We start from the raw sequence: 19,827 nt of genomic DNA on the forward strand, positions 1-19,827 counted from the left end.
TGCTTCTTAACACAGCGCACATCCAACCCGGAAGCCAGCCGCACCATGCGCCGGAGGAAACACCGTGCACCCGGCCACCTTGGTTAGCGTACACTGCGCCCAGCCCGCCACAGGAGTCGCTGGTGCGCGATGAGACAAGGACACCCCTACCGACCTCCCTAACCCGGACGACGCTAGGCCAATTGTGCGTCGCCCCACGGACCTCCCGGTCGCGGCCGGTTACGACAGAGCCTGGGCGCGAACCCAGGGACTCTGATGGCACAGCTGGCGCTGCAGTACAGTGCGTTGTTTGGAAGGACTGCAAGGGCAAATTTAGTTATTGCACATGCGTACTTCACAGAGTAGGCGTTTCCCAACGGAAATATGCAAATATATGCCAGAACGCACCAATAGGCTCTCGCTAGCTCGTGCTTGGCTCTGCCCACCTTGCCTATTCTGCCCACTGAATTAATTTTCCCCCATTGGAAATGACAGGCTGTGGTCTATCTTGGGTTAGTTATAAAAATCTTTGGTTTTAAGTGCCTTCAAAAATATGCCATTATTATTTATCTCTATAGGCGCTAAAGCGGCTAGATCGTACACTTCCGGAAACACAAGGATGTTCTTCTGTCCAGGAAAAGCGTGAAAATATCTACAACCTGTGCGAACAACGCAACGTGTAGCTATTTAGGATTTTATAGGCGTTCCAGTTAATCAGCGAGATGATTTGGAGTGTATGGTAGCTGTTTACATTGCCCTTATCCTCGCTCTTTGGTCACGTTTGTGTATGTTACACTAACTCGCTGTATTATTGAGTAAGTATGAGAATCGGGAACAAAAGTTGATGTCTGCTAGTGAGCTAGCTAAATTAGCTAGCTTGCTGGCTAAAAAACAGGCAGGTTTTGCCAGGTTTTATTAGGTAGCGTGTCTGTGCATAGCTGGATAATATTGTAGAATGTCAAAGGGCACACACGAAGAGAAGCATTGCATGAGCAGTATTTAACTTCAGTGAAATGCAAATTATTAGCGACCTGAGGGCTAGCTAGAAATTGGTAGTAGCACAGCATGCAAATTCAGAAAATAAATGTACACCAGCACCACGCGTGACAAGATGCTGCCATTCATGTGTCGCTATTACAAGCTTATAAACAATGGTTTTATTTTTCCTGGCAAAAGCATTAAGTTCAAAGTACAGAATAAAATAATAGCTCTTGCATGTACCTAATGATGCTACAGTCACCAATGTACACTATATCTACAAAAGTATGTGGACACCCCTTCAAATTAGTGGATTCCGCTATTTCAGCCACACAGGTTGCTGACAGGCGTATAAAACCGAGCACGCAGCTATGGAATCTCCATAGACAAACCTTGGCAATAGAATGGCCTTTCAACGTGGCACGTCATAGGATGCCACCTTTCCAACAAGTCAGTTTGTCAAATTTCTGCCCTGCTAAAGCTGCCTCGGTGAACTGTAAGTTGTCCTAGGTTGCAACACTCCCTACCGAGTTCCAAACTGCCTCAGGAAGCAAAGTCAGCACAATAACTGTTAGACGGGAGCTTCATGAAATGGGTTTCCATGGCCGAGCAGCCTCACACAAGCCTAAGATCACCATGCGCAATGCCAAGCATCTGCTGAAGTGGTGTAAAGTTTGTAGCCATTGGACTCCGTAGCAGTGGAAATGCTACAGACTTCACCATTTAGCAGTCCAACAGACAAATCTGGGTTTGGCGGATGCCAGGAGAACGCTACCTGCCCCAATGCATAATGCTAGTTTTGTGGAGGAGGAATAATGGTCTGGGGCTATTTTTCATGGTTCGGGCTAGGCCCCTTAGTTCCATTGAAGGGAAATATTAACGCTACAGCATACAATGACATTCTAGATGATTTTGTGCTTCCAACTTTGTGGCAACAGTTTGGAGAAGGCCCTTTCCTGTTTCAGCATGACAGTGCACAAAGCGAGGTCCATACAGAATTGGTTTGGCGAGAATGGTGTGGAAAAACTTGACTGGCCTGCACGGAGCCCTGACCTCAACCCCATCGAACACCTTTGGGGTGAATTGGAACGCCGTCTGCGAGTCAGACCTAATCGCCCAACATCAGTGCCCGACCTCACCAATGCTCTTGTGGCTGAATGGAAGCAAGTCCCCACAGCGTTGTTCCAACGTCTAGTGGAAAGTCTTCCCAGAAGAGTGGAGGCTGTTATAGCAGCAAAGGGGGGGATCAACTCCATATTAATGCTAATGATTTTGTAATGAGATGTTCAGCTAGCAGGTGTCCACATACTTTTGATCATGTAGTGTATGTTTGATTGTGCGCTTGTAAACTGACAGGTACGAAAGTGAATGTATACTGTACATATCATGTGTGTCTGCTGCAGAGCTTGTTGGCTGCGTCACCATCGCTGCCTGGATTGGTCACAGGAGGCCCTGGAGAAGGAGTGGCCTGAGGTCAAGCCCTAAAGCACCAGAGCCTGGTCATGATGGACCATAAGAGAGCACTCACCATTTCACTGGCCGTTGACAAGGTGGATAACTCTCAAGTATGTCTGGCCTGCCTGGCTATATTAGTCCATTGGGATTCCTAGTCTTTTTCTCAGCAGCTATGCAATTACTATAATCAACAACAGTGAGCATTTTAACAGTACCCCATTCTGCTTTTAAGATGGGAAGTCCACTAAAAATTCCCAAGATCCTTCTTTCTTCAGAGTTGAGATGTGGGAATGAAGAGTCACAGGTAAATGTTATTCTCTACAGGTCACCTTTCTCTTTCTTTTCTATTTTTTTTATTTATTTTTTACCCCTGTGGCCTCCCTACGAAGTGTACAACACACGCATACACTCAAATATTAAAATGATAGAAAAGTAATTAAATGACAGATTGCGTATTTAACCTTGTTCCCTGAGGTTTTGTTATTGTGATCTGGGTAGTGGGTCAGTACCTCTACCTCAATTCCTCCAACAGATTCACTGGACCCAGATTGCTGGAAATGGAATCAAACTCCAAAAGTCTTGTCAGCAGAATGGATCCATCTCTTTGGATCACGGCCAAGCGGCTTTAGCCCAAGCGGCAATGAACTGGTGAGGAGCAGTATTTATGGAGCCACAGATGGAGTTATGTTAGGAGGCAAACCTGATTAGTCTGGTTAGGTTAGACTTGTTGACGGTTCATAGATGACCTTGCTCCATAACACGGTCAGTTATTAAAGCTGCAATATGTCACTTTTTGGGCGACCTGACCAAATTCACATATAAATATGTTATAGATCTGTCATTCTCATTGAAATGAACTCTAAGAAGCAGTAGATTTGTTCTTTGTACGCCATTTCTATGCTTCCTGTTCTGAAGTTTAGTTTTTGCGTCTTACTTTCGGTTTTGTACACCAGCTTCAAACAGCTGAAAATACAATATTTTGGGTTATGAAAAATATATTTCACACCGGTTTAGATGGTACAATGATTTTCTACACCATACTTGCTTGTTTTGTCACAAACTGAAATTAGAATTTTAGCAACCAGGAAATGGCGGAGCGATTTCTGCATAGTATATCTTTGAGACAGCCTTTGTCTTTATCTGTGAATTTATTCGGTCCATTTGTACGGTAAGGACGAATTCATCCACTGTGTCATTGAGTGCAGTTTTACGAACATTCACCAGATGGAGCTCTTTCCCTAAGCACTTTTCTCAGGTACAGTGCATTCAGAAAGTGTTCAAACCCCTTGACTTTTTCCACATTTTGTTATGTTACAGCCTTATTATAAAATTGAGTAAATAGTCCCCCTCCCCTCACCAATGTATACACAATACCCCTTAACGACAAAGCAAAAACTGTTTTTTAGAAACTTTTGCAAATTTATTAAAAGTAAAAAATGGAAATATTACATTTGCATAAGTATTCAGACCCTTTACTCAGTACTTTGTTGAAGCACCTTTGACAGCGATTACAGCCTCGAGTATTCTTGGGTATGACCTACAAGCTTGGTACACCTATTTGAGGAGTTTCTCCCATTCTTCTCTGCAGATCCTCTCAAGCTCTGTCAGGTTGGATAGGGAGCGTCGCTGCACAGCTATTTTCAGGTCACTCCAGAGATGTTTGATCAGGTTCAAGTCCGGGTTCTGCCTGGGCCACTCAAGGACATTTAGAAACTTGTCCCAAAACCACTAATGTGTTGTCTTGGCTGTGGGCTTAGGGTCGTTGTCCTGTTGGAAGGTGAACCTTTGCCCCCAGTCTTGGGTCCTGAGTGCTCTGGAGCAGGTTTTCATCAAGGATCTCTGTGTACTTTGCTCTGTTCATCTTTCCCTCGATCCTGACTAGTCTTCCTGTCCCTGCCGCTGAAAAACATCCCCACAGCATGATCCTGCCACCACCATGATTCACCATAGTGATGGTGCCACCACCATGATTCACCATAGGGATGGTGCCACCACCATGATTCACCATAGGGATGGTGCCACCACCATGATTCACCATAGGGATGGTGCCACCACCATGATTCACCATAGGGATGGTGCCACCACCATGCTTCACCATAGTGATGGTGCCAGGTTTCCTTTCTCCTAGGCTGGGAGGATACTCAGTCTAGGAGAAAGAGTTAAATATCAGTGCTTGTGTGAAATGTGTTTTGTCTGAATCCAGCTGTATCGAACCTTTGGGAAGAATTAAACTTGGTTAAGCTTCTCTAGTGTCCGTGAGTTATTTACTTCTACCTCATGAAGCTGGTTGAGAGAATGCCAAGAGTGTGCAAAGCTGTCATCAAGGCAAAGGGTGGCTACTTTGAAGAATCTCAAATATAACATATATTTAGATTTGTGTAACACTTTTTTGGTTACTACATGATTCCATATGTGTTATATCATAGTGTTGATGTTTTCGCTATTATTCTACAATGTAGGACATAGTAAAAATAAAGAAACCCTGGAATGAGTAGGTGTGTCAACTTTTGACTGGTACTGTATGTAAATAAGGTCTTTTAATTTTTTTAAAACATTTGCAATCATTTCTAAAAACCTGTTTTCACTTTATCGTTATGGGGTATTGTGTGTAGATTGATGCTACATGTTTTATTTAATCCATTTTAGAATAAGGTTGTAACGTAACAAAATGTGTAAAAGGTCAAGGCCTCTGAGTGCTTTCCGAATGCAGTGTAGCTGACAGTGTACCCCCACTACTGATACTGTTGAGCTATAGCTGCAGCGACAGTGCTTATCTTTATCACACACACACACTGCCTGGTCCTATCAACCCCATTCCATCTGTCTGCCCCTCCCCCCTATTGTCATTTCCCTATTGGTTAACTTTAAAAGAGATGACCCAGAATGGCCATCAAGATATTACATTTAAGTCCTTTAACAGATGCTTGTCAGATGGGGTCACGATGACACAAATGGGTCGTAGGGATCTAAAGGTTCTGACTGGTTCTGTTCCTTCCTTCAGCACGCAGCTCCAGTTGGTCCTCACGGACGTCCTGAAGACGGAACAGGGGCAGGTCTACCTAGACAGGAAGATGCGTGGCAAGATGACAGGAACTGGAGAGAGGAAGAGAGAGTCACCGATGGGGAGCGGGCAAAGGAGGGTGTCTCAGTGTAGCAGAGAGGGGAGGGAGGATTGTAGAGATTTTATAGCACACACAAAGAGACCCCATGACCACCCCACTCCCACCTTGACCCCGACCCGCAAGGAGAGGAGGTAATGTTTGGTTAAATGTTGCTGAATTCAGCTTGGCTGTTGGAGAGGGGACGCTGTATGCAGATGAATTTCTGTAGATGATTATAGTGGAGTCTGTTAAGTGTAGGGAACATGTCTTCCTTTTTAGGATGCCAGTGAGCGATTTAAGAGTTAAAACACAAGGTCAGCATGCAGTGGAATAATTGTTTTTCTATTACTTTTTCTTTCTCTCTTGTTTAGGTCACACCACAGAGGGGGGTCAGAGGAAGACGAGGAGGTGAAGGAACTTTTAATAGGAGAGGAAAACATCAAAGACCAGAGATGCAGTGAGTCCGCCATCACACACACACACTCCCCCTGCTACTGCGTTCCCTATCTCCCCCTCTCTGAGGGTTTTCCTTATTGGAAAGGATCTGTAGTATCCCTGGCCTCAATCCTGCTGTAAAGTAACAAACTCTTTTACTTTTATAGAGCTGTAAAACAAAGACCTGCTGAATGTGCTTTTCATCTCTTGCTAACACACACAGGCAAAGTTGATTTAATTCTATGTTACGGTCGTTTGTTTTCCCATATCTGCTGCACTACTTTCTGGAGAGTAGTGACACGTTTATTGTTTCACCGTCTCTCTCCTCTGCAGACAGTAGTATGTCAGGGAGGCATAGTTCACAGGAACCCCTGGAGGAGGTGACCTTTACTGAGGGGGACATGCACCAGGAAAAGACTTACCCACAATCCACCAGGACTAGGAAGGCAGATTCAGGTTCAAGCGAATCCACACATGTTGAGGTAGAGTCTTCGGGTAGAAGTTACTTAAATACTGACATTAAAGTTGACTGACTTTAAGGCTGAAGCCAAGAACCTGCAAGCTGCTAACCAAACCATTAGACAACATGCCCTGGGGCTAAAGTAACACCCTATCTCTCTTTGTTTCTAGAGGGAGAGTTGGAGGAGGGAGTCTGGGCTCTACAGTAATGGACAGGTGAAGGATGGAGGGATGAATGATGGAGTGGCAGAGGGCTTGACCACAGATGCCTCCAGGAGCTCCAGAGGGAGCGTGTTGCGCCTCTCCAGGGAGGCCAGAGGCGGGGGAGGACTGCCCCCCAAACAGCTGTGTCTGGGGGGGACGGGGGGCATAGACACTAATGTAGCATCCATAGAAGTAGAGGTGGACCCCTCAAACTTTGATGGGACCCCGATGGTAGTCACTGTGGGGGAAGACAGGGAAGTTGCCAGCTCCTCTAACCCCAGCTGTGGAGGGGTTAAGGAGAGGAGAGGAACCCTGTCCTCCAGCCAGGATAGGACGCCCAAACTCAGTCCTGTTGAACCCAGTGAGTATAGAGCTACGTTTAGGCTATCATATTGTACACTGCATATCTGCACTCCTGGTGTGTCTAGCTTCCCACCCTTCCCCACCCTTCCCTCCTCCTGGAATAGCGTCATCATAATATAGTCTATTTCTCTGCCTACGGGCACTGACCCTAACATGCTGACCACGCCGCTCACGTTGCAAAATAAATGTACACATACATGTTATTCAATCATTGCACCCACACTGCTCGCGAGCGTCTGCGTAGCCTGGCACTAAAATAGAACGCACCTTAAAGTTGGTTGCCGACCTCCATATAGTCCAAAGAAGAAGGTTAGCTAAATTGCCATAAATGTTTAATGCTTTTCGACCTGTCCCCAAATGAATATAGTTGGTTCAGATTTTTTAAACCTCCGTGTCCTGATGGTGTCTGGTGTGGGTGGACAATATCAACATGCGAGTTGTCTGGTCAGCATGTAACTCTGAACCAACTATATTCATTTGGGGACAGGTTGAAAAGCATTAAACATTTATGGCAATTTATCCAGCTTGCTTGCTGTTTCTAGCAAATTTGTTGTGGAATATAAACATTAGGTTGTTATTTTACCTGAAATGCACAAGGTCCTCTACTCCGACAACTAATCCACAGATAAAATGGTAAATCGAGTTTACTAGAAACAATCTCTCCTCCTTCAGTCTTCTTCTTCTTGGGACCTTATAACTTTAAGGTGCGTTACCACCACCAACTGAACTGGAGTGTGGACATCAGTTTATCTTTCAATCACCCACGTGGGTATATGCTCCTAAAAACCAATGAGGAGATGGGAGAGGCGAGACCTGCAGCGTGTCACAAATAGAACCTATTTTAGCGCCAGGCTGTGCAGACGCTTGCGAGCAGTGCGGTTGCAGTGATTGAATAACATGTATGTGTACATTTATTTTGCAAAGCTCGAGCCCGCGACGCGAGCGGTGTGGTCAGCATGTCAGCCCCCTCACACACAAGCACGCATACTGTCTGTCTGTAACACGGACCGCTGGGTCTGTGCTTGTGACTGTCTATGTCAGTATGCCCAGTGTGTGTTGAGTGCGTTTCTGTGACTCTGCCAGTATTGTTTTTTTAACGTTTTAATTTGTTTGTGTACAGTACATGTCTGTATGTGTCTGAAATAGCACAAGCTGTGCCTTACAACACTGGCATTGCTATGGTTACTGCCCCCCCAACATAGCAGGGTTACTGCTGTCTGTATCTTTCCTTCACAGTGCATTACACTACAGTCATCGTGTGAGAGAGATTATAATTTGTCTGATATATACAGTATTCCACTGCAACGTGTTTAATATGTGTGTTCTAGTCGTTCTCTCCAGTGATGAGGAGGTAGTCACCCCGTCCCACAGTTCAGTCCTCTGGCCTCAGACTAGTGAGTGTGAGTCCCAGAGAAACCATGCTCAGGAAGACAACGTGGTGGAAGAGACAGACTTTCAGGTGGGCAAAAACAACTTCTACATATGACATCATAAAGGACAGAATAGGGGGATCTCGCAATGGATGCAGCAAAGAGATCAATCGAATTCTACTAAAACAATGGAAAATCCATGGCAATGCCACTCAGGTGTCCCCCCGTGGGGGAAAGATTAAGAATGTCCTCATTGCCCCCATCAAAATGAACCTAGGCTACATTTAGGCTATTGCTTATATGTGCATTTCACACTATTTTGGGGTAAAAATCTGTGTATAATGCTTGTATGGAGGTAAACCCCAATACATGTTCTGTTATCATCACCAATCAACTGCATTACACTTAAAAACATCGTAAAGTACCACCACCAATTTCTATATGGCTAGCTATGCTACCAGCTTATATGAACAGGAGTTACGATATAGCAGACATTTTTCTAACCCCGAAAACATTTTTTTTCCCAAATATTATGCAGCGAACATAGCCAAATATATCCAAATCAGATTTGAGTAATCACCTGTTAGAACACATAAATCATGACATATTTGACAAATATCCACTTTGTGCACCAATGACGTTCTTTCCCCCACGGTCTGCGTTCCATTGACCTCTTTACTGCATGTATGGATGACATCACAAAGGGCAGAACAGGGGGAGCTCACAATGGATGACATCACAAAGGGCAGAACAGGGGGAGCTCACAATGGATGACATCACAAAGGGCAGAACAGGGGGAGCTCACAATGGATGACATCACAAAGGGCAGAACAGGGGGAGCTCACAATGGATGACATCACAAAGGGCAGAACAGGGGGAGCTCACAATGGATGACATCACAAAGGGCAGAACAGGGGGAGCTCACAATGGATGACGTCACAAAGGGCAGAACAGGGGGAGCTCACAATGGATGACATCACAAAGGGCAGAACAGGGGGAGCTCACAATGGATGACATCACAAAGGGCAGAACAGGGGGAGCTCACAATGGATGACATCACAAAGGGCAGAACAGGGGGAACTCACAATGGATGACATCACAAAGGGCAGAACAGGGGGAACTCACAATGGATGACATCACAAAGGGCAGAACAGGGGGAGCTCACAATGGATGACATCACAAAGGGCAGAACAGGGGGAGCTCACAATGGATGACATCACAAAGGGCAGAACAGGGGGAAATCACAATGGATGACATCACAAAGGGCAGAACAGGGGGAGCTCACAATGGATGACGTCACAAAGGGCAGAACAGGGGGAGCTCACAATGGATGACATCACAAAGGGCAGAACAGGGGGAGCTCACAATGGATGACATCACAAAGGGCAGAACAGGGGGAACTCACAATGGATGACATCACAAAGGGCAGAACAGGGGGAGCTCACAATGGATGACATCACAAAGGGCAGAACAGGGGGAGCTCACAATGGATGACATCACAAAGGGCAGAACAGGGGGAGCTCACAATGGATGACATCACAAAGGGCAGAACAGGGGGAGCTCACAATGGATGACATCACAAAGGGCAGAACAGGGGGAGCTCACAATGGATGACATCACAAAGGGCAGAACAGGGGGAGCTCACAATGGATGACATCACAAAGGGCAGAACAGGGGGAGCTCACAATGGATGACATCACAAAGGGCAGAACAGGGGGAGCTCACAATGGATGACATCACAAAGGGCAGAACAGGGGGAGCTCACAATGGATGACATCACAAAGGGCAGAACAGGGGGAGCTCACAATGGATGACGTCACAAAGGGCAGAACAGGGGGAGCTCACAATGGATGACGTCACAAAGGGCAGAACAGGGGGAGCTCACAATGGATGACGTCACAAAGGGCAGAACAGGGGGACCTCACAATGGATGACATCACAAAGGGCAGAACAGGGGGAGCTCACAATGGATGACGTCACAAAGGGTTGGGAACTGGGCAGATTCTGTGACATCACAAAGGGCAGAACAGGGGGAGCTCACAATGGATGACGTCACAAAGGGCAGAACAGGGGGAACTCACAATGGATGACGTCACAAAGGGCAGAACAGGGGGAGCTCACAATGGATGACATCACAAAGGGCAGAACAGGGGGAGCTCACAATGGATGACATCACAAAGGGCAGAACAGGGGGAGCTCACAATGGATGACATCACAAAGGGCAGAACAGGGGGAACTCACAATGGATGACATCACAAAGGGCAGAACAGGGGGAGCTCACAATGGATGACATCACAAAGGGCAGAACAGGGGGAGCTCACAATGGATGACATCACAAAAGGCAGAACAGGGGGAACTCACAATGGATGACATCACAAAGGGCAGAACAGGGGAACTCACAATGGATGACATCACAAAGGGCAGAACAGGGGGAGCTCACAATGGATGACATCACAAAGGGCAGAACAGGGGGAACTCACAATGGATGACATCACAAAGGGCAGAACAGGGGGAGCTCACAATAGATGACGTCACAAAGGGCAGAACAGGGGGAGCTCACAATGGATGACATCACAAAGGGCAGAACAGGGGGAACTCACAATGGATGACATCACAAAGGGCAGAACAGGGGGAGCTCACAATGGATGACGTCACAAAGGGTTGGGAACTGGGCAGATTCTGTGACATCACAAAGGGCTTGACCTGGCCTGGATGATATCACAAAGAAAAGCACAGAGGGATGGGATGTCACAAAGGGCTGCTCACAGAGGGATCTGGGTAGAGGCAGGTGTGGGGAAAAGGGATTTCATGATTAGACTGGCCCTAGGAGGCAGAACCACCATCATTTAAACCTATCTGTTGATTAACTAAGTCTCTCACACAAACCCCTTCAATGCCTCATTGCTTATCCAGATTCTAAAGTGTCCTCGTTATCAGAAAGCATGTTTGTTGTGTGCTTGCATGCATGCACACGTGTGTTTGTGTGTGTCATTCATCAATATGTGTGTGTGTTGCTCATCAATGTGTGTGTTACTCATCTGTGTGTGTGTGTTCCAGGTGATGCCTGCGGTGGTGACAGGGTCTGGGGTGGCCAGTTTCCCCAGCACCGAGGACTCTGAGGGTATGGCCCTACCCTTCTCTGCCCTGCACTGTGGGGGGGTCCGAGGGGAGTCCAGCGGAAACCTCATGGTAAGGTTCTGCACACTGCTCCAACTGGAGAATGGGTGCAGTACATTCTAGAATAGGCATGCAATACAGTGGTTATGTGACATGGGGCCCTTTCTTTCATCCTTTGCAGATCACAAACCACAGAATCATCATACCAATTAAAGGTAACCAGCACCCCTGGACTTTGCTTGTGTTCTCACCACACCATTGACCATACAGTCCTGGTCCTCTATTTAAACTTGAATCATTAATCGTTTTCAATTATTACTTGGTCCAACCTGAACATGACCATGTGCGGTCGCTTGCCCATCTGTGCCCTGTCTGTGACCCAGGGCAGGCGGTGGTGTGGGGTGGTGGCCTAGATTGTTGACCCCTCTCTCCCCTCTGTCGCCTGCCCCCTCAGGCCAGGTAGATGTGATGGTGACTGTGGAGCGCTGTCAGCTGTGGAAGTACAGCATCTGGGACAGGGAGGAGCTACAGGAGAGAGGGCTGGGGTGTGAGGTCAAGAGAGAGATGGGGCAGCCTCCCCCCGCCCTCCTCCTCTACGTGTCAGACGCCCAGGCAGTCGCCGTTCAAGAAGACCTGAGGGAGCTGTCAATCAAACAGGCCTTAGAACCACCCGCTGGTGAGAGCCTGCCTTTTGGAACCAAATTGTGTGTTAGTGTTGCACTGTACCAAAACTTTTTCAATAGTAGAACATGAAAAAAATGGTCCGGTACGAGAATCGTCACAATGTGTCTCACATCATCTACTGATTGAGAGAGGATCAAGCGTGTCAGCGTAGCCCATGTCCCCTGATAATGCACAGTGCATGTTCCCCTCTCATACTGACTATAGTCTGTCCTGAGGAACTACTGGGAGTCTGGACTGTATCATGTTATCTCCTCTCTCATACCGACTCTAGTCTGTCCTGAGGAACCACTGGGAGTCTGGACTGTATCATGTTAGCTCCTCTCATACTGACTCTAGTCTGTCCTGAGGAACCCCTGAACTCACTGGGAGTCTGGACTGTATCATGTTGTCTCCTCTCTCATACTGACTCTAGTCTGTCCTGAGGAACCACTGGGAGTCTGGACTGTATCATGTTAGCTCCTCTCATACTGACTCTAGTCTGTCCTGAGGAACCCCTGAACTCACTGGGAGTCTGGACTGTATCATGTTGTCTCCTCTCTCATACTGACTCTAGTCTGTCCTGAGGAACCACTGGGAGTCTGGACTGTATCATGTTATCTCTCCTCTCTCATACTGACTCTAGTCTGTCCTGAGGAACCACTGGGAGTCTGGACTGTATCATGTTATCTCCTCTCTCATACTGACTCTAGTCTGTCCTGAGGAACCACTGGGAGTCTGGACTGTATCATGTTATCTCCTCTCTCATACTGACTCTAGTCTGTCCTGAGGTACCACTGGGAGTCTGGACTGTATCATGTTATCTCCTCTCTCATACTGACTCTAGTCTGTCCTGAGGAACCACTGGGAGTCTGGACTGTATCATGTTATCTCTCCTCTCTCATACTGACTCTAGTCTGTCCTGAGGAACCACTGGGAGTCTGGACTGTATCATGTTGTCTCCTCTCTCACGCTGCACATAAGTTAACGCACTTGAGTAATGCAACACAGCATGTAGACATGTTGAAACTGTTCACCAAATAATGTCCATTAAAGGCTAGAACACTTGCAGGAAGATACTGCTATCATCCAGCTTTGTAGGCTAACTTTTCTTGCTGAACTAATAGCGGAAGCTAATGTCAGTTTGCTACCCTAGAACCATAACGCAAAATATGCTGATTTCAAAGCTGATTGTCGCCAAAAACCATATTCAATGTCAGAAACGTTGTTCATTCACATCTTTCCTGTCTCTCTCACTGTGTGTGTGTGAGTGACATCATTAGGTCTTAGAGACGCACTCTTTTATAAAAGAAGACATTGCTTCGTATATGCAAATGTTGTTGATCAGTAGAGTAAAATAAGTCCATTCAATGATGACCATTTATGTTATGTGCTGAGATTGATTGTATAGTTGATTCATTAATGCATACATGGCTGAATATGAGAAATGGACGTCAAACATTTCAAGTGTGATATTGAAGTCTACAGATCGTCTGGAATAAGTGCCCTTCTGATACGTCAGCTTCTTTTCTGCAGTGTTGTTGTTTTGGTATCGTGATACTAAACCTGGTATCAAAGTCAAAATTCTGGTCTTGTGACAACACTAGTATGTGGGCAGGTGGGTGTTTGCTCAAGTGGGTGTATGCCCATGTGCTATTCAAGTGTGTGTGTGTGTGTGTGTTCATAGGCCAGGCCAGTCCCTTCCTCCTGCTGACTCTGCATGCCCCTCTGGAGGGGGTGGAAGGGGCTCTACTTCGCTCCATCCTCGACATCATCTGTCTCAACAACGTCGACGCTGCATGTCTCTGGGGGAACGCTCCCATCAACGAGGCGGTGGACCTCCACAGTCCCCTCCTGTCATTGGATGACAGTCTGGCGCTGATCGGTAGAACCGGACTAGACCACCAGCTGCTCTCCCTACTGGGACAGAACAATGCCGAGCCTGTCACAGAACCCGACCAGGACAGAGACACACCTGGGCCAAATCTGGACACTGTGGAGGGAGAGTCACAGACACCACCGGAGACAGAGGTACAGGCAGAGGAGGAGGAGCAGAGGGAGGCAGAGAGCGTACCCCTCGCTGAGGTTGGTAGTACTGTGTGTGTGTGTTTGGGTGTGGAGACGGATGTCATCAAGCTCAACCATAACAAACCCTAAGCTCTACATGAATGATCAAATTAACAACATGTAACCTATTACACTTCCTCTGTCTTTTGTCCCCCCTCCAGGAGAGTCCAGTCCAGCCCAGACCCGTGTACACAGTGTGTCACAGCAGAACCAGAGGCTCCTACTCTGTGTTCCTGGGCCCGAAGCCAGGCTCCAACTGGACCCGATACAAGCACCAGGGCCCCACACGCAGGCAAGCTACACAACTCCCATGATTTGTTGATTCTTTGAAACAGGTGTGTAAGTGCAGGGCTTGAACGAAAGCCTGCACACCATATTGGTCTACAGGACCAGAGATGGAGACCCTTGCTGTAGAGTAGTGGTTCCCAAACTGTGTGGTCGGCAGGGCAGGCGCAGAAAATAATCAAATAATAACAAGGAACGTAGTCCGGCATTAAACTTACTCTTGAAAGTTGTAATGTAGAATGCACAAGGTGCAATTTCTAAATTGGGTAGTGCATCATCAGTTCCTCTTGTCATGTTAGTCATTGCATAGCTTAGAGAGCTATTTATAACTTTAATAGCACATCAGCTAACATTTTTTATCACATGGATACACATTAGACATGACAAAATGTGTGAAATTGCAGGAAATAAGCTTTAAATCTGCAAAATTCTCTCCACCAACAAGAGGGGTGTGAACAGTTTGTGTCATGAACAGTGCCTGTGCCCATAGAAATAGATGCGGGGGAGAGGGGGCCGGAGTGAAAACGTTTGGGAACCCCTGATGTAGACAATCGTTAGTGTAGATATGTGGTTTCACTCTTAGTTATGTTCTTTCTGATCCTTCTCAGGTTGATCCAGTTTCCTCCACCGCCTTCCAAAGGAGGGATCGCCGTGACAACAGAAGATCTGGAGTGCCTTGACAACGGCCAGTTTCTGAATGATGTCATCATCGACTTCTACCTCAAGTGAGTGACATCGTCAGTTTGGTGCATGGAGGACAGTTTCAACAACATAGAGGACAGTTTTAACCTGTGCATGTCTCTTTCCCAACAGGTATCTGCTTCTGGAGAGGGTTCCGCAGGATGTGGCTGATCGCGCTCACGTCTTCAGCAGCTTCTTCTACAGGCAGCTCACTCGCCGAGACAATGCCAGTGAGGACAGTACCAGCGTCTCGTAAGTGTGTGTGTGTCTATTTTAGTTGATCAATTATGGATTTGTATCTTTGTGTGTTTTTGTTTGTATGTGTGTGTCTCTTGACGTGTGTGTGTGTGTGTTGTCTGTCCCCAGAGCACAGCGGAGGCGGCATCAGCGGGTGAAGACATGGACACGACATGTGGACATCTTCCAGAAAGACTTCCTGTTTGTGCCTGTCAATCAGGAGTGAGTGACACACACACACACACATCAATAAATAAACTGTGTGGCTCATAGTGCTTTCTTCCTTATATGACAGAGCCCACTGGTACCTGGTGGTGATCTGCTTCCCTGGCCTGGAGGAGCCTCAGTGTGAGGAGGGGAGCAGCCCAGCCTCGCTGAGGGGAACAGGGGGAGAGAAGCCAGACGAGGCCCAGGCTGAAGAGGAGGCCTCTGGGTCCAAAAAGCTAAATGGCATCAGTGAAGTCACCCCTGAATCAATTAGCACTGACAACCAGGACAAACTGACAGTTACAGGTATGTGTGTCTGTAGTCCTCTCATCCTGTCTCTCAGGATGTTACATGTCTTTATGTCAAACTGACATAATAGTCACACATTAGTGAACATGTGCGTAGGTTTAGGAGTATAACTCTAATATATGTTTTAGATAAATACGCAGGGTGGAAAACTAGAGCTGTAGTCTGTGGGTAGGATGGAGTCAGAACCGTGAGGGGAGAGCTGCTCAGAATTCCATTTACAGGCAGAAACACAGAATGAGGCTGGAACTCAAGAGGCTTTCGTCTACAGGGTTTTTTATGACGCATTCTTTATATCACTGTGCTGAAATAACATCCACAATGACAATAGCAACAACTACAATATGAACAGGGTTGCTGTTAGGAAATACTAGTGCTGACGTCCTGGGATTTAGCAGGAGGAGGATAATTGCTGATCCTGCTGCTGTTTTCTCTCTAGTTTCAAATGGTGTGGTACAGAGTGAATCAGTACTCCAGCCACCTCCTGGTCCTCTGGTAAGACATCTCTCTTTAGGAATCTCTGTTTCTTCTCACATTCAGTTGTTTTCCTTCTCTCTCACTCTGTTGTCTTTCTTACATTCTGTCCTTCTTCTCGCTAGGACTGCACTGAGAAGACCTGTCACAGAGAGACCATCTGTAAACGGTGAGTAGATGACCACACACACACACTAAGGAGGTGTGTTCTAGAGATCTTAACTAGATGTTTATATACACATCTCTTCTCTCCGTAGACCCTGTATTCTCATCATGAACTCCCTCAAGTTTTCCCTCCATGAGCGCGTCTTCAAACTCTTACGGGAGTGAGTCTACTATTGAATGGAATGTTGTGTGTGTGTGTGTGTGTTGTTCCCTTAATGTACCAGCTATCTCTGTGTGCCAGGTACCTGCAGTCGGAGTGGGAGCTGCGTCGGGGCTCTGTGCGCGAGTTCAGTTCTGAGCAGATGCAAGGCTCCCACTGTAAGGTCCCCCTACAGGACAACAGCAGCGACTGCGGCCTCTACCTGCTGCAATACGTGGAGAGCTTCCTGCAGGTAACTGTACGCATGGAAGAAGAACATGCATAGGAATTCACAAGCTCCCACCTGTAACCAGCCTGGTATTGAACTCTTGTCGTGTCTGATCAACTCAAGACCCCGTTAACCAAAGGAACTTAAGCTTGTGTCTTCAGGTCTCAGACAAGGTTGCTCACGTGTTTCTCTTATGAGACCATACTCACCAAACACATACGCTGACATACACCTACATATAACTTTTCTCTCTCTCTCTCCTACCCTTTCTCCCTTTAGGACCCTGTGGTGCACTTTGAACTCCCCCTGTGCCTAGAACGCTGGTTCCCACGGCAACAGGTGAGGAGGAAACGAGACGAGATCAGGGACCTGGTGCTACACCTGTACAGACACCAGAGGGGCACCGTGGGGAGTATAGGAAATATGGGAAATGTAGTCAGTTAGGGCTTGGGGCTTGATGGGTAATATTATGGCTGTGAACACACCAGTATCCCAATATTTTTTCCATGGCAAAAATGAAAACACGAAGCAGAACAAACTCTTTGGTCCTTTAAAAACCTGCTGTATGTAAAATATTGTGTGCTATAGCTTGGAAAATAAATACATGTGACTCTGGGTGACAACATAAGGATGTTTGTTTCCAACATTAGGACTGTTTTCCTAAAGAAGTTAAATCTGCTTTGTGTTTTGTTTCTTTGACATGATACTAACGAGTGTCGCGGTACTGGTATTATCTTGGCCCTAGGTAGTATAGGAAACGTGGGAAATGTAGTCGGGCACGGTAAGCACCTTGGCTGCATTCCAAACACTTAACAGACACACCCTCTCCCCTCAGCCCTCAAATTAAGTGGGCACTTCTGATGACGGGTCATGACGTCTGGCGAGTTTACACTTGCAGGGCGAGGGAGGAAGGAATGATTTTTAAATGGAGCGCCCTTGCCCGGAAGTTTGTCACTCGTTTGTCCCACAACAATTGTGTTTTCAGCCACCAGTGGCTTGTGGGTGCTTTATATGAGCTACAGTCAATTCTGATTTTATGTCTACTTATATTAACTATATAATTATTCATATACGTCTACTGTATGATAGCTAGCAAACTAATTAGCTAACTAAGGTTAGCCTGCCAAGCTGGAACTTCTGAACTTTTTATTTCTACAATTTCCAAAAACGAACCAAACAAAAACATCATTACTTTTATGAGACGTGTTTGTGCATTAGTAGCACAATTTAACTTATTTACATTTGTTTTTACTCCCACTTGTATGTTGACTTCTCCATATTGATGTTGAGGTTTTAAGTTTTGGCTGAGTTTTCTTAGCGGAAGTGCAATCATCGCAAATTGAATTATGGGTCATTACAGGCCCGAAGTGAACATAATTGTACACTTGCAAACTCAATTAAAAACAAGGGCTGATGGGGCTTACGTTTTGAACTTCCCTTGTTTGGCTAATCGTTTGGAGCGAAGGCCAAGATGGTGACTGGGATTCCCCCGAGGGCATAAGACAAGGGTAAGTGGAGGAAGGTGTTTCTTTTGTGAGTTTGAAACGCAGCCCTTGAGATTCTGCTCATGCAACCAGTACATTTACATTTCAGCCTGATATATTAAAATATTATTTAAGCTTTTGTAGTTGTATCACTGGCCAGCTGGCCACCATTCAAATTACATGCAGATGTCTCATGTCAACCTGTAAATTGTCACTAACGTCAAAGGCTGTTGCATTAATGATTTAAATCTCTCCGGGGATGAATATGAAGGACTCCCTACAGCAGCTGTAGAGTGTCTCTTTCGGTGCTTGTTTTAAGCAGAGGCATTAAAGGGGCCTTCCACTGAAATTCAACAGTTTAAACGGGTTCTTCTTTACTTTTTCAGTGTAACATCTCTTTAGAAAGTCTGTCCCCTCTGCACCTTATAGATGGGCCCTACATCCCACCACTATAGCCTCGTTTAACATGAGATCAGACTGAACAGTCTCGCAGTCTCGTGTTTTACTATTTATTTCTCCCCTAGGTGATTTTATTGTAACTTATGTCAGTTAGATTTTTACATGTGGATTTTGTTTCTAAAATGTACATTTTGATGAATGTGTTTATAATATAAAATGTAATAAATACATTTGTAGTCTGAATTACAGCAATTCATTTCCTGTTCATTTAACGCCGATTTTCTGCAATTTTCTGACGTTGCGTCGCCACTGTTCGTCCACACCCAGCTGAGGGTCCACTGTTCGTCCACACCCAGCTGAGGGTCCACTGTTCGTCCACACCCAGCTGAGGGTCCACTGTTCGTCCACACCCAGCTGAGGGTCCACTGTTCGTCCACACCCAGCTGAGGGTCCACTGTTCGTCCACACCCAGCTGAGGGTCCACTGTTCATCCACACCCAGCTGAGGGTCCACTGTTCGTCCACACCCAGCTGAGGGTCCACTGTTCGTCCACACCCAGCTGAGGGTCCACTGTTCATCCACACCCAGCTGAGGGTCCACTGTTCATCCACACCCAGCTGAGGGTCCACTGTTCATCCACACCCAGCTGAGGGTCCACTGTTCGTCCACACCCAGCTGAGGGTCCACTGTTCGTCCACACCCAGCTGAGGGTCCACTGTTCATCCACACCCAGCTGAGGGTCCACTGTTCATCCACACCCAGCTGAGGGTCCACTGTTCATCCACACCCAGCTGAGGGTCCACTGTTCATCCACACCCAGCTGAGGGTCCACTGTTCATCCACACCCAGCTGAGGGTCCACTGTTCGTCCACACCCAGCTGAGGGTCCACTGTTCGTCCACACCCAGCTGAGGGTCCACTGTTCGTCCACACCCAGCTGAGGGTCCACTGTTCATCCACACCCAGCTGAGGGTCCACTGTTCATCCACACCCAGCTGAGGGTCCACTGTTCGTCCACACCCAGCTGAGGGTCC

At 46.7% G+C, this 19,827-nt stretch overlaps 1 protein-coding gene across 7 annotated transcripts; it reads left to right on the top strand.

The window, feature by feature from the left end:
* The first annotated feature begins 402 nt into the window (after positions 1-402).
* LOC110520507 (sentrin-specific protease 7) lies at positions 403-19,037 on the top strand. 7 transcript variants are annotated; one of them, XM_021597882.3, is made up of 23 exons: positions 403-794; positions 2,361-2,507; positions 2,645-2,716; positions 2,945-3,060; positions 5,414-5,665; positions 5,885-5,970; positions 6,282-6,430; positions 6,579-6,972; positions 8,303-8,433; positions 11,402-11,533; positions 11,643-11,676; positions 11,916-12,137; positions 13,809-14,206; positions 14,350-14,480; positions 15,082-15,198; positions 15,287-15,406; positions 15,521-15,613; positions 15,687-15,904; positions 16,344-16,399; positions 16,504-16,547; positions 16,636-16,704; positions 16,785-16,935; positions 17,191-19,037. In XM_021597882.3, the coding sequence occupies exons 2-23, from the start codon at positions 2,460-2,462 to the stop codon at positions 17,353-17,355; spliced, it is 3,198 nt and encodes a 1,065-aa protein (XP_021453557.3). In that variant the 5' UTR covers positions 403-794; positions 2,361-2,459; the 3' UTR covers positions 17,356-19,037. The 7 variants fall into 7 exon arrangements, with proteins under 7 accessions (XP_021453557.3, XP_021453555.3, XP_021453559.3 ...); XM_021597880.3 differs by having other exon boundaries at positions 442-794; positions 2,361-2,522; XM_021597884.3 differs by having other exon boundaries at positions 442-794; positions 2,911-3,060.
* Positions 19,038-19,827: the final 790 nt, after the last annotated feature.

This window comes from Oncorhynchus mykiss, chromosome 3, assembly GCF_057628025.1.
Source record: "Oncorhynchus mykiss isolate SJ-2025 chromosome 3, ASM5762802v1, whole genome shotgun sequence".
Classification (NCBI taxonomy): Eukaryota; Metazoa; Chordata; class Actinopteri; order Salmoniformes; family Salmonidae; genus Oncorhynchus; species Oncorhynchus mykiss.

Coding starts and splice junctions, on each gene's coding strand:
- LOC110520507 (XM_021597880.3), top strand. CDS start 2,460: ATGATGGACCATAAGAGAGCACTCACCATTTCACTGGCCGTTGACAAG. Junction 6,973..8,302: donor ACTCAGTCCTGTTGAACCCA/GTGAGTATAGAG, acceptor TGTGTGTTCTAG/TCGTTCTCTCCAGTGATGAG. Junction 11,677..11,915: donor AATCATCATACCAATTAAAG/GTAACCAGCACC, acceptor CTGCCCCCTCAG/GCCAGGTAGATGTGATGGTG.